The 12,986-nt window shown below is 49.9% G+C and overlaps 1 protein-coding gene across 1 annotated transcript in view; it reads left to right on the top strand.

The window, feature by feature from the left end:
* LOC119297069 overlaps positions 1–1,021 on the top strand; it is a 1,744-nt gene extending 723 nt beyond the window's left edge. Inside the window, exon 3 of the mRNA XM_037575013.1 lies at positions 53–1,021. Coding sequence (XP_037430910.1) covers positions 295–843 — 549 coding nt within the window. The 5' untranslated portion in view covers positions 53–294 and the 3' untranslated portion in view covers positions 844–1,021. The remainder of the gene's footprint in view (positions 1–52) is intronic.
* Positions 1,022–12,986: the final 11,965 nt, after the last annotated feature.

Genomic DNA, 12,986 nt, shown 5'->3' with positions numbered 1-12,986 from the left:
CACTGCTTAGCTTCCTTCCTTACAATGCTTCAATCCCATGTACGAATTGCAGACGCAATATGCCGTTGGCTCGGCCTATTTACTGGCGACGGTTTCCGTTCCTTTTACGCAAGGCCGAGCACCAGACCTCGCCGGCGACAGAAGATGCGACAAAGGATGGTGAGGATCTAGAGGATCCACTCCTCCGTCACCGGGACGAGACCAAGAAGTGCCACCTGGACAACTACGGCGAGGGTTCGAGATCGGGCAAAAGTTTCGACGCCGACGGCAAGGAATTTGCCAGCTCGGCCAAACATGCTGGCTGCTATGTCGAACAGGTCGAGCTCACAGACCTTCGTCGCAGCCAAGAGCCAGGAGACGGCCATCACCGGCGACACCAAGAGCCAGGAGACGGCCATCACCGGCGACACCAAGATCCAGGAGCCGGCCGTCACGGACGACAACAAGGGCAAGGAGTCGGCCGTCAGCGTCGACACCACGAGCAAGGAGCAGGCCTTCACCAACGACACCAAGCACAAGGAGCCGGCCGTCACCGGCGTCACCAAGAGCAAGGAGCACGCCGTCACTGACGACACCAAGCGCAAGGAGCACGCCGTCACTGACGACACCAAGCGCAAGGAGCCGGCCATCGCCGGTGCCTCCGTCATCAACAAGCCTGCACCGAGCGAGAGGGCAAGCTCGAGCACTGAGACAAACGAGCTGAGCAGCTCAGCTGACAATGCAGTTGCGGCCATGACTACGATGGGGGCGGGCGGCAGCAACCTGACCAACCGCAATCAGGAGACGTCGAAGTCGAAGGAAGCGGTGGATGGGACAGTCGGGGGCAACGGTGGCTTGGAGTAGGCGCGCAATATCGGTCAAGGGCTGCCGTCGCATGAACTTGGGTTCGCCGATCCGGTTACTCGGTGCCATCCTACGCTGCTTTTGTTCATCTCTAACAAGCTTGTTGTTGTTAAGTTATGACTAAATAAATTCCGAACTTGTTGCGACAATGCAAGCTCCAAACTTGATCTGTCTACGCATGCTTAATGATCGCTGGTTAATCTGTCACACATTTCAGCTAATACTCAATGCTAAGCACTGAACACATGGAAATTTGGTGCTGTTTCGTCTTTTCTTCTCTTTTGTTCCTTTTTATGCGGGGTTCTCTTCCCTTTATTCTGCAAAAAGATACACAATGAGATGATGGGCGCGCTAGAGCATCTACAATCGTGGTCAGGGCATTTCTAACCGATCCTCTAAAAATAGTTTAGTATATGGTGAAATAAACCCTTAGAGTATGTTCAATAGAACATGCAAATTTGGAGATGTAAAATAGGAGGTGTAAAAATTTACATTTTTGAAAAATGCATTTTGCATCTTCAACAAAGAACCAACTCCAACAGATGATGCAAAATGGAGATGTAAAAGTGCAACTTCAACGGGTGATATAAACTGAAGATGCAAAACCGGCCGGCGGCTTCTGTAGCTGTTGTATAGCCGTTGTACATGTGTTGTTTGTTCATCAGCCGCACAAATTGAAATAAAACATCCGATAATCAGCTAAATTTTTTTACATGTTCACAATATCAAATTATTATATAGTTCATCAAATCCACTAGATCAAATGCAACACACAGTCAACATAATTTTGCACAATACAACAAACAAATAAATGAAACTAGGCGCCTCTCTCGCCATAGTATTTTCAATACTCCTCCATCAAATCCTTCTGAAGTTGATCGTGCGAATCAGAGTCTCTAATTTCATTGTACACCTTCATGGAGCGTTTGATTCGTCCCTCTCTTCTCATGGGCATAACACGTATGCCCATCAAGTGATAGAAGGTGTAATCTAAACCATGTCGAGGCTCATTCTCAATGTTCATGTTATGCATTATCACGCAAGCTGTCATGATATACTAAAGGACTTCTTATTCCAGAATCTAGATGGTCCTCGAACAATAGCAAATTGGGATTGCAAAATCCCAAAAGCCCTCTAAACATGTTTCTTAGTCGCCGCTTGTGCATTGTGATAGATGAGTTTTTTCTTATCTTGGTCTTTTGCAATTGGCTTGACAAAAGTACCCCACCCAGGGTAGATGCCATCCGCAAGATAGTAGCCATAGTTATATGTGCGGCCATTTGCTTCGAAGGTCGCCAGTAGTGCTTCTCCATTTGCTAACTTGGCAAAAAGAGATGACCGGTCGAGCATATTAATGTCATTGCAAGATCCAGGCATACCAAAATATGAATGCCAAATCCATGTTTCTTGACCGGCAACGGCCTCAAGAATGATTATGGCATTCTTCCCATGACCCTTGAACTATCCATACCATGCTCTTGGGCAATTTTTACACTTCCAACGCATGCAATCGAAGGACCCTAGCATACCTGGAAACCCACGAGCTTTGTTCATCTCCAACAACCTCTGAGTGCCCTGAGCATTGGGAGCTCTCAAGTACTCTCCACCAAACACTTCTACAATAGCCTTTGCAAATTGTTTGACATAGAAGATAGAAGTGCTCTCTGCCATCGCCAAGTTATCGTCAGTGTAATCTGCAGGAACACCGTAGGTCATCATGTGCAATGTGGCAGTGACCTTTTTGTTGGGGAACGTAGCATGCAATTTCAAAAAAATTCCTACGATCATGCAAGATCTATCTAGGAGATGCATAGCAACGAGAGGGGAGAGTGTGTCTACGTACCCTCATAGACCATAAGCGGAAGCGTTTAGTAACGCGGTTGATGTAGTCAAACGTCTTCGCGATCCAACCGATCCAAGCACCGAACGTACGGCACCTCCGCGTTCAGCACACGTTTAGCACGATGACGTCCCTTGAGCTCTTGATCTAGTTGAGGACAAGGGAGAGTTCCGTCAGCACGACGGCGTGGCCACGGTGACGATGAAGTTACCGGCGCAGGGCTTTGCTTAAGCACTACGACGATATGATCGAGGTGTGTAACTGTGAAGGGGGCACCACACACGACTAAGATAAATCTTGAAGTGCCTTTGGGGTGCCCCCTAGCCACATATATAAAGGAGGGAGGGAGAGAGGACGGCCCTCTAGGGACGCGCCAAGAGTATGGAGTCCTACTAGGAGAGAAGGAAAGAGGGAAAGAGAGAGTGAGGGAGTCCTGGATTAGGGGGTCTCCGGACAGCCGGACTATCTCCATTGGCCGGACTGTTAGACTATGAAGATACAAGATTGAAGACTTCGTCTCGTGTCCGGATGGGACTCTACTTGGCGTGGAAGGCAAGCTAGGCAATACGGATATGGATATCTCCTCCTTTGTAACCGACCTGGTGTAACCCTAACCCTCTCCGGTGTCTATATAAACCGGAGGGTTTTAGTCCGTAGGACAACAATTACAACATACAATCATATCATATGCTAGCTTCTAGGGTTTAGCCTCTCTGATCTCGTGGTAGATCTACTCTTGTACTACCCATATCATCAATATTAATCAAGCAGGACGTAGGGTTTTACCTCCATCAAGAGGGCCCGAACCTGGGTAAAACTTCGTGTCCCCTGCCTCCTGTTACCATCCGGCCTAGATGCACAGTTCGGGACCCCCTACCCGAGATCCGCTGGTTTTGACACCGACATTGGTGCTTTCATTGAGAGTTCCTCTGTGTCGTCGCCGTTAGGCTTGATGGCTCCTACTATCATCAATTTTGCGATGCGCTCCAGGGTGAGACTTTCCTCCCCGGACAGATCTTCGTACTCGGCAGCTTTGCACTGCGGGCTAATTCGCTTGGCCATTTGGAGCAGATTGAAAGCTACGCCCCCAGCCATCAGGTCGGATTTGGAAGTTTGAACTACACGGCCGACATCCGCGGCGACTTCATCTTCGACGGATTCAAGCCACAGTCGGGCGCGCCGCACTGTCGCGATAGGTATGACCTAGCTCTGCCGCCGAACAGTACCCCAGAGGCTGCGCCCGCATCAGCTCCGACCTTTAGCTCGGAGCCAACTGCGCCAAACGAGGACGGGTGGTTAGACACCGCCTCAGGGGCTGCAGTCTCAACGGCGATCGAGCCAAACACCAGCCTAACCCTCTGCGCAGCCCGTGACTCCAAGGTGCCGGACTCTTTTTCTGACTCCGAACCACCCGCGCCCCTGTCAATCGAATCTGATTGGGCGCCGATCATGGAATTCACCGCCGCGGATATCTTTCAGCACTCGCCCTTCGGCGACATTCTGAATTCACTAAGGTCTCTCTCTTTGTCAGGAGAGCCCTGGCCGGATTATGGCCAACCGGATTAGGATGCGGACGACGAAGAAATTCGACGCCCACCCACCACCCACTTAATAGCCACTATCGATAACTCAACGAACATGCTCGGCTTCGACTCCGAAGACATCGACGGTATGGACAACGATGCGGGAGGCGAAGAGGAACCACCACCCACAGGGCGCTGGACGTCCACTTCATCATATAACGTATACATGGTGGACACACCAAAAGACGACGACGAGGAATGGAAGGACGCACCGAAGGCTTGTTCCCTCGAGAAGCAGTCAAAGCGGCGGTGCAAGCGCCACCCCAAATCCCGCCTCGGCAGAAATAACGATCATACAGACCCAGCGTTGGAGCAGGGCGAACCACTGCCGGACCACGGCAATACGGAGAATCAAACTGAACAAACCAATTCTGTCAAAGATAATAGTCCGGATGACATAACGCCGGACAGGCACCCGGAGCAGCAGAATGCCCGTCAAAGGCTTGTTACCACCGCGAGGAGTCTGAAAAAGCAGAAGCAAAGGCTCAAGGCTGCGCAGGACACACCCCAAATCAGATGGAGTAAAGTACTCAACACAGCAGCGCAGTACGGCGACAATCGCCCCACCAAGAGCTACCCAAAGCGGAAGTTGCTACCTGAATTCGATGAGGAGGCCTCAGACCCCCCACAACCAAAAATCAAAATAGCCACCTGGTCGGATAGACGACCTCACGGCCAACATAGAGCGGCAAACAATGCCACTCACAAGACAATACGCGATCCACGCGAGGGCTCACACCAAAAGGACGGCGCAACCAAATCCATCTATGGACCACACAAGCGCGCCCCAGCATACAATGTAACACAACAAACATCCGAACAATGCGGTACACCCAGATACAGGGGTGCCGCACACCCCCTATGTTTCACCGATGAGGTGCTGGACCATGAATTTCCAAAGGGATTCAAACCCGTAAACATAGAGGCATACGACGGAACAACAGACCCTGGGGTCTGGATTGAGGACTATATCCTCCATATCCATATGGCTTGAGGAGATGATCTCCACGCCATCAAGTACTTACCCCTCAAGCTCAAAGGGCCAGCTCGTCACTGGCTTAAAGGCCTCCCCGAAAACTCCATTGGAAGCTGGGAAGAGCTCGAAGACGCTTTTCGGGCAAATTTTCAAGGGACTTATGTCCGACCTCCGGACGCGGACGATTTGAGTCATATAACTCAACAGCCCGGAGAGTCAGCTCGAAAACTTTGGAACATGTTTCTTACTAAAAAGAACCAAATTGTCGACTGTCCGGACACCGAAGCCTTGGCAGCTTTTAAGCATAGCGTCCGTGACAAATGGCTTGCCAGACACCTCGGCCAAGAAAAGCCGAGAACAATGGCAGCATTAACAAGCCTCATGACCCGCTTTTGCGCGGGTGAGGACAGCTGGCTAGCCAGATGCAGCACCAACGATCCCAGTACATCTGAAGTTAGAGATGGAAACGGGAAATCAGGGCGCAACAACAATAACAAACGCCGGAATAAAGAAGACATCACGAAAACGCCAGATTCAAAAGCTCTCGGCCAGGTCAGCAAAAGCCGCCCTCTAAAGGCGCCAGAGACGAACTGTCCAGCCTAAACAAAATTCTGGACCAAATATGTTAGATCCATAGCACCCCTGGTAAACCTGCTAATCATACCCACAGAGAATGTTGGGTCTTCAAGCAGTCCGGCAAGCTCAACGCCGTACACAAGGGGGAGGATACACCAAGCGAAGATGAGGATGAGCCTCTCAAGCAAGACACTGGGGAACAAAAGAAATTTCCACCAGAAGTCAAAACAGTAAACGTGTTACACGTGATCAAGGGAAGAAACAAAACAACACTCCCAGAAAAATATGCCCAAGGGCCTATCACCGCGGAGTCCTGCCATTGGTCGTCTCAACCGATCACTTTCGACCATCGTGATTACCCAGCAAGTATCCGGCGTGCAGGATGGGCTGCCCTGGTATTAGACTCAATAATTGACGGATACCACTTCACACGAGTCCTGATGGACGGTGGCAGCAGTCTAAACCTGATATATCAGGATACAATCCGCGAAATGGGGATAGACCCAACAAAAATTTGCCATAGCAATACTACCTTTAAAGGAGTAACGCCAGGCCCAGGGGCTCATTGCACAGGCTCCCTACTACTAAAATTTATATTCGGCTTCCCCGATAACTTCCGTAGCGAACATTTAACCTTCCACATCGCTCCGTTCCAAAGTGGCTATCAAGCACTACTCGGACGCGAAGCTTTCGCTCGCTTTAATGCAATACCGCACTACGCTTCCCTCACACTCAAGATGCCCGGCCCACGTGGCATCATTACAGTAAATGGAAGTATTAAGCGATCTTTGCACGCCGAAGAGAGTGCGGCTGCCTTGGCAGCCGCACACTAAAAACGGCCTCACCAACTAAAGCATTTAACTGGTCGTCAAAGACCTTGGACATGGTTAGTCAAGTCCGGCGCAGCTATATGTAATTTATACCGGATCAATGGTCACACCCCTATTACAAATACAAGGGGCTCAACGCACGCAGACAAGTGGCAATTTTCACTCATCTTGAATTATATATGGTTTCTTTAAAAACTATCTTTTCGCATGACAACTTTTTTCACCTAAGTCCCTCTCTTTTACAGATGATCATCGTGCTACACCCGTCCAGGATACGGCACAACGGAGACACAGGTGCAGATGTGCAGCAGGGACCCGCTCCAAGGATTCTTTTTAGATTAAGACCCTGCGTAAACCTTTTTTTACTGTCTCTTGTTGATACATATCCACCGAATTCTCAGCACAGTTGAGAAGGATGCTGACGTCTTGGCATGTGGCCACGTCAGAATAATGCACGTACCTGGACACAAGGGGCTTCTTACGAAGGGCACTATTTAGGCCCGGTTTATACCACAAAGACCGAATACCTTAGGGAGTGTTCGGCGTCGCGAGTTTGGCCTTATATGCATCAGCTCCGAATCATTGTCTTTGGTCAAATGTTGGGTTTGCCCAGCTCCTGTGTTTTGGTGCCTTACGTTCCGCTTTACCAGCTAAGATAGCACTAGGAGAACTACTGCGATTGTGCCCTGGTTCATCCGGACGAGCACCTCAGTAGAGAAAGCCGAAAACTGACTGTCATGATATAGCGTGAGACTGGTCAACCACTCGATGACCTATCAGAATGTTAGAATTCCTCCGCCTTAACGAAGGGCCATTTTCCGGCCAGGCATATACGCACCCCGCGATCAGGAGAGTGCGGAGCCACCAGGGGCTATCTAGTAGCCCCACTGTCAAACTCCTATGGCTAAGTGAAAGTGTTAAAGCATTATGGTCCGGTTGCCTCGCTCGCTACGCTACCACCTCCTTAATAGGACCAAGACGTTGGGTTAAGTGTGAACACGCGTTTTTTGCGAGCACCTCCGCATTGTATGCGTGGGGGTTGAAGCCGACGGCTGCAATCTTTCAGGTTATACACATGTATACATAAAAGGCCGCACAGGAGGCATCATACTACTTTCAGGCAAAAGTATAAACATAGCCTTATAAAAACTTCATAAAAGCATTGTGTTTACAATGAGAATACATATCACTCAAACATAATATCCTTCGAGAACTGGGCCTCTATCAAACGAGCACCCTCGAGAACCTCCTCGAAATAATGCTCGGCTGCCACTCGGCCTATGGCCGAACCCTGCGCCGCAATAGTGGTAGCGTCCATCTCCGCCCAGTATGCTTTAACATGGGCAAGGGCCATCCGCGAGCCTTCTATGCACGCCGACCTCTTCATCGCATTAATGTGCGGCACCACACCAAGGAACTGATGCACTAAGATGAAATAGCTGTTCGGCTTTGGCTTTTCCGGCCATAGCTGATCCACAACAGACCTCATGGCGACTTCGGACAACCTATTCAGTTCGGCCCATTCGGCTAGCTGGTCAGTCAATGAAAGCGGACGCTCTGGAACGTGGAATTGCGACCAGAACAGCTTGTCCACTTCATGATCTGTCTGACCTTGGAAGTACTTGGCCGCATCGGCAGCGCTCGCCGCCAAATCCATATACGCATCTACCGAACTCCACAGCCGATCCAGAGGGGCATACCGTGGATCTCCGAACTTCCTCCGTAACATGAAGGGTTTCCCAGCCGCAATATCCCCGGCTTCCCGCAACTCCTCCTTCTTCGCTCTCATAGCAGAACGGGTGTCTTTGTCCGCCGCCGTGGCCTTCTCAAGGTCCGTTGCCTTCGCCCGGTTTTCTTTTTCAGGACCCGGCAATGGTCAGCAGTGTCTTTTAATTCTATGACCATCTTGGCCATCTTCTCTTGGCCCTTGCAATGTGCGGCCTTCTCGGCTTTCAACTCTTCGGCTGCCTTCAAAGCAGCGGCATTACTAATCCTCGCTTGTTCCTTGGCTCGGGCAAGTTCTGCCCGCAAGGTTTCCACGGTGGCAGCTCCATCTGCAGTCACAACATATTAAAGATACTGGCATCATGCTGCTCTTACTATGTGGCGTTCACCAGATAATAACACTTACCCTGTGCCTCGTCAAGCCTCTTGTTAACAAGCTTGATGTCGGCGTCTGCCGCATCCAGTTGCCGTTTTAATTTGGCAAACTCACTAGTCCGGCTAGCCACCGGAGCTTCCACCGCATGCACATAGGGGCAGTCTGGTTATTGCATGGGAATATGATCCTCTGTTCGCCGCCGTTCTCGACGACAACCAGAGTCTCAGGGGCTACTATCTACACAGGGCACACCTAACATGTGCAGTACTATCACATATTATCTCACGTACCTCAAAGCCTGTCAGTAGACTCATAAAGGCTTCATGTAATCCGCTTTCGGTGGACGAGATTCTCTCCATCACCATACCCATCAGCATACAGTGTTCTTCTGAGATGGCCGCTCACCCCACCAACTCCCTCAGAACATCCGACCGCACACCAGACGGTGCCGGACTCTTTTGTCTGCTCTCTTCGGGAGCCGGACGCTGGGGACTTCGGGGGTCTATGGGATTATCTTCTGGCCTCACCAGATCCAGAGAGGCCCTCCGCAACGACACTTCAGGGTCGCCCGCTTCTTGAGCGGAGGAGTCCGGGGGAGGCGTTTTGCTCTCCATCATCTCTGGAAGAAGATCCCCCGAGGACGAGCTCATCTGAGAGGGGCTAAGGCCCGAACTGCAAGATATATGCGGTGGTTATTTTCTCAGAAAAAAGATAGCATACCTTTACTATTATAGTATTTTGGATCACTTACGACTCGTTGGAGGACTGATCCCCCCGTGGACTTTGTGCGGCAAAAGCACCCCCCGAGGCAGGACCCTCTGTGGGAGACTTCTTCTCCCGTTTGGAGGCTTCGGCTTCCGGATCCTCGGAAGCAGTCCTTTTCCTCCCCCAGTTGTCCTCCTTCGTGGAGACGCTCATTCCCTCGGTTGGAACGGGCAGCGATGGGGGCCCGTGTCCGCCCGTATTATCCCCCCCGGTATCTTCCTTCAAGGGCTCCGGGCAAGGTGCGACCTCGAGCATCTTTTCCAATACCGGATTTTCTAAACCCTCAGGGAGGGGGGCCAAACACCAAATCATCCTCGCCTTTGTTAGCCAGTCCTGGTCAAAAAGCGAACTCTCAGAAATAACTTCGTGATGAATAAAAGACAGTGTGTTCGGCCGGAGGGTTTCTTACTTGTTCGGCAGCGCGGTTACTGCTCAGGCCCACGTCCTCGGTAATATCTGAACACTCTACTTGAGGTCCGAAGAATGACTTGTACATCTCCTCGTGCGTCAGGCCGAGGAAACTTTGAATGGCACGCGGTCCCTCTGGGTTGAACTCCCATAAGCGAAGGGGCCGGCGTTTGCAAGGCTGGACTTGACGAACCAGCATAACTTGTATTACCACAGCCAAATTAAAATCTCCCTCGAAGAGATCTCGGATGCGGCTTTGCAGTATATGCACGTCCTTAGCTGGACCCCAGCTTAGACCTCTACTAATCCATGACATCAGTTGTGGTGGGGGGCCCGAGTGGAAAGCGGGGGCAGCCGCCCACTTGGCACTTCTAGGAGCTGTGACGTAAAACCACTCCCGTTGCCATAATTCGGACACCTCTGGAAAGGAACCTTTCGGCCATGAAGCTCCTGCCATCTTGCCTATTGATGCACCTCCGCACGCTGCATGTTGCCCCTCGATCATCTTCGGCTTTACTTCAAAGGTCTTGAGCCACATGCCGAAGTGAGGGGTAACGCGGAGGAAGGCCTCACACGCGACAATAAATGTTGAGATGTGGAGAAAGGAGTCTGGAGCTAGATCGTGGAAATCTAGCCCATAATAGAACAACAAACCCCTGACGAAGGGATCCAGAGTGAGGCCTAGACCTCGGAGGAAGTGGGAGACGAACACGACGTTCTTGTTGTGTTCGGGAGTAGGGACGATATGCCCTCGAGCAGGCAGCCGATGCAAAACCTCGGTGGTCAGGTATCTGGCCTCCCTCAACTTCTTGATGTCCTCTTCCGTAACGGAGGAGGGCATCCATCGGCCTTGAAGGCTAGATCCGGACATGATTGAAGATCCGGAGCACCTAACCTGGGCTTTGGGTGTTAGAACTCAAGGCGGGGGAAGGGTTCGATTGAGCACGAGAGGAAAAAAGCGAAAACCTTGTCCCCTTATAAAGAGGGTGAATATCAAGCGTCCTCTCCGTAGCCGTTTGGGACTTGCCTATAATCTAGGAGTCCTAGACATGGTTGGGTTACCCATGGCCGCATTAATGAGAATCCCGTAATTGGGGGAACATGATCTCTGCTTCGACAAGACGTGTCAAAAAACCGCCTCGCGTTATGTGTGGAGCTGGTTAAAAGAAACGGTTCGAATAATCACCGGGCCATGACATAACGTCGTGCTGCCAAAACAAGCCATCAAATTAGATCTGTGAAAATATTATTCTCTCTGTGGTGGAATGTGGAACTTATTTTGCAGGGTCGGACACTATCCTCGTATTCAAATTCTTCTGTGATGTATTCGGAGAAGGAACCTGCCTTGCAATGTCGAAGACAATACTGCGCGCCGGACTCATCGTCATTGAAGCCTGGTTCAGGGGCTACTGAGGGAGTCCTGGATTAGGGGGTCTCCGGACAGCCAGACTATCTCCATTGGCGGGACTGTTAGACTATGAAGATACAAGATTGAAGACTTCGTCTGGTGTCCGGATGGGACTCTACTTGGCGTGGAAGGCAAGCTAGGCAATACGGATATGGATATCTCCTCCTTTGTAACCGACCTGGTGTAACCATAACCCTCTCCGGTGTCTATATAAACCAGAGGGTTTTAGTCCGTAGGACAACAATCACAACATACAATCATACTATAGGCTAGCTTCTAGGGTTTAGCCTCTCTGATCTCGTGGTAGATCTACTCTTGTACTACCCATATCATCAATATTAATCAAGCAGGACATAGGGTTTTACCTCCATCAAGAGGGCCCGAACCTGGGTAAAACTTCGTGTCCCCTTCCTCCTGTTACCATCCGGCCTAGACGCACAGTTCGGGACCCCCTACCCGAGATCCGCCGGTTTTGACACCGACAGAGAGGGAACAAGAAAAGGCAAGGGGGGCACCGCCCCCTTCCCCTAGTCCAATTTGGACCCATGGGGGGGCGACACCTCCCCTTGGCCTGCCTCCTCTTTTCCCGTATGGCCCAATAAGGCCCATTACTTCTCCCGGTGAATTCCCGTAACTCCCCGGTACTCCGAAAAATACCCGAATCACTCGGAACCTTTCTGATGTCCGAATATAGCCTTCCAATATATGAATCTTTACCTCTCGACCATTTCAAGACTCCTCGTCATGTCCTCGATCTCATCCGGGACTGCAAACAAACTTCGGTAATCAAATCACATAACTCATAATATAAATCGTCATCGAACGTTAAGCTTGTGGATCCTACAGGTTCGACAACTATGTAGACATGACCGAGACACATCTCCGGTCAATAACCAATAGCGGAACCTGGATGCTCATATTGGCTCCTACATATTCTACGAAGATCTTTATCGGTCAAACCGCATAACAACATACATTATTCCCTTTGTCATCGGTATGTTACTTGCCCGAGATTCGATCGTTGGTATCCTCATACTTAGTTCAATCTCGTTACTCGCAAGTCTCTTTACTTGTTTTGTAATGCATCATCCCATAACTAACTCATTAGTCACATTACTTGCAAGGCTTATAGTGATGTGCATTACCGAGGGGGCCCAGAGATACCTCTCCGATACACGTCGTGACAAATCCTAATCTCAATCTATGCCAACTCAACAAACACCATCGGAGACACATGTAGAGCATCTTTATAATCACCCATTTACGATGTGACATTTAATAGCACACAAGGTGTTCCTTCGGTATTCAGGAGTTGCATAATCTCATAGTCAGAGGAACATGTATAAGTCATGAAGAAAGCAATAGCAATAAAACTAAACGATCATTATGCTAAGCTAACGGATGGGTCTTGTCCATCACATCATTCTCCTAATGATGTGATCCTGTTCATCAAATGACAACACATGTCTATGGTCAGGAAACTTAACCATCTTTGATTAATGAGCAAGTCAGGTAGAGGCATACTAAGGACACTTTGTTTTGTCTATTTATCCACACATGTACCAAGTTTCCAATTAATACAATTCTAGCATGAATAATACACATTTATCATGATATAAAGAAATATAAATAACAACTTTATTATTCCTCTAGGGC

This window comes from Triticum dicoccoides, chromosome 5A (genome assembly GCF_002162155.2).
Source record: "Triticum dicoccoides isolate Atlit2015 ecotype Zavitan chromosome 5A, WEW_v2.0, whole genome shotgun sequence".
Taxonomy (NCBI): domain Eukaryota; kingdom Viridiplantae; phylum Streptophyta; class Magnoliopsida; order Poales; family Poaceae; genus Triticum; species Triticum dicoccoides.
The sequence above is the reverse complement of the archived record's forward strand: the minus strand, read 5'-3'. Positions and strand labels throughout refer to the sequence as shown.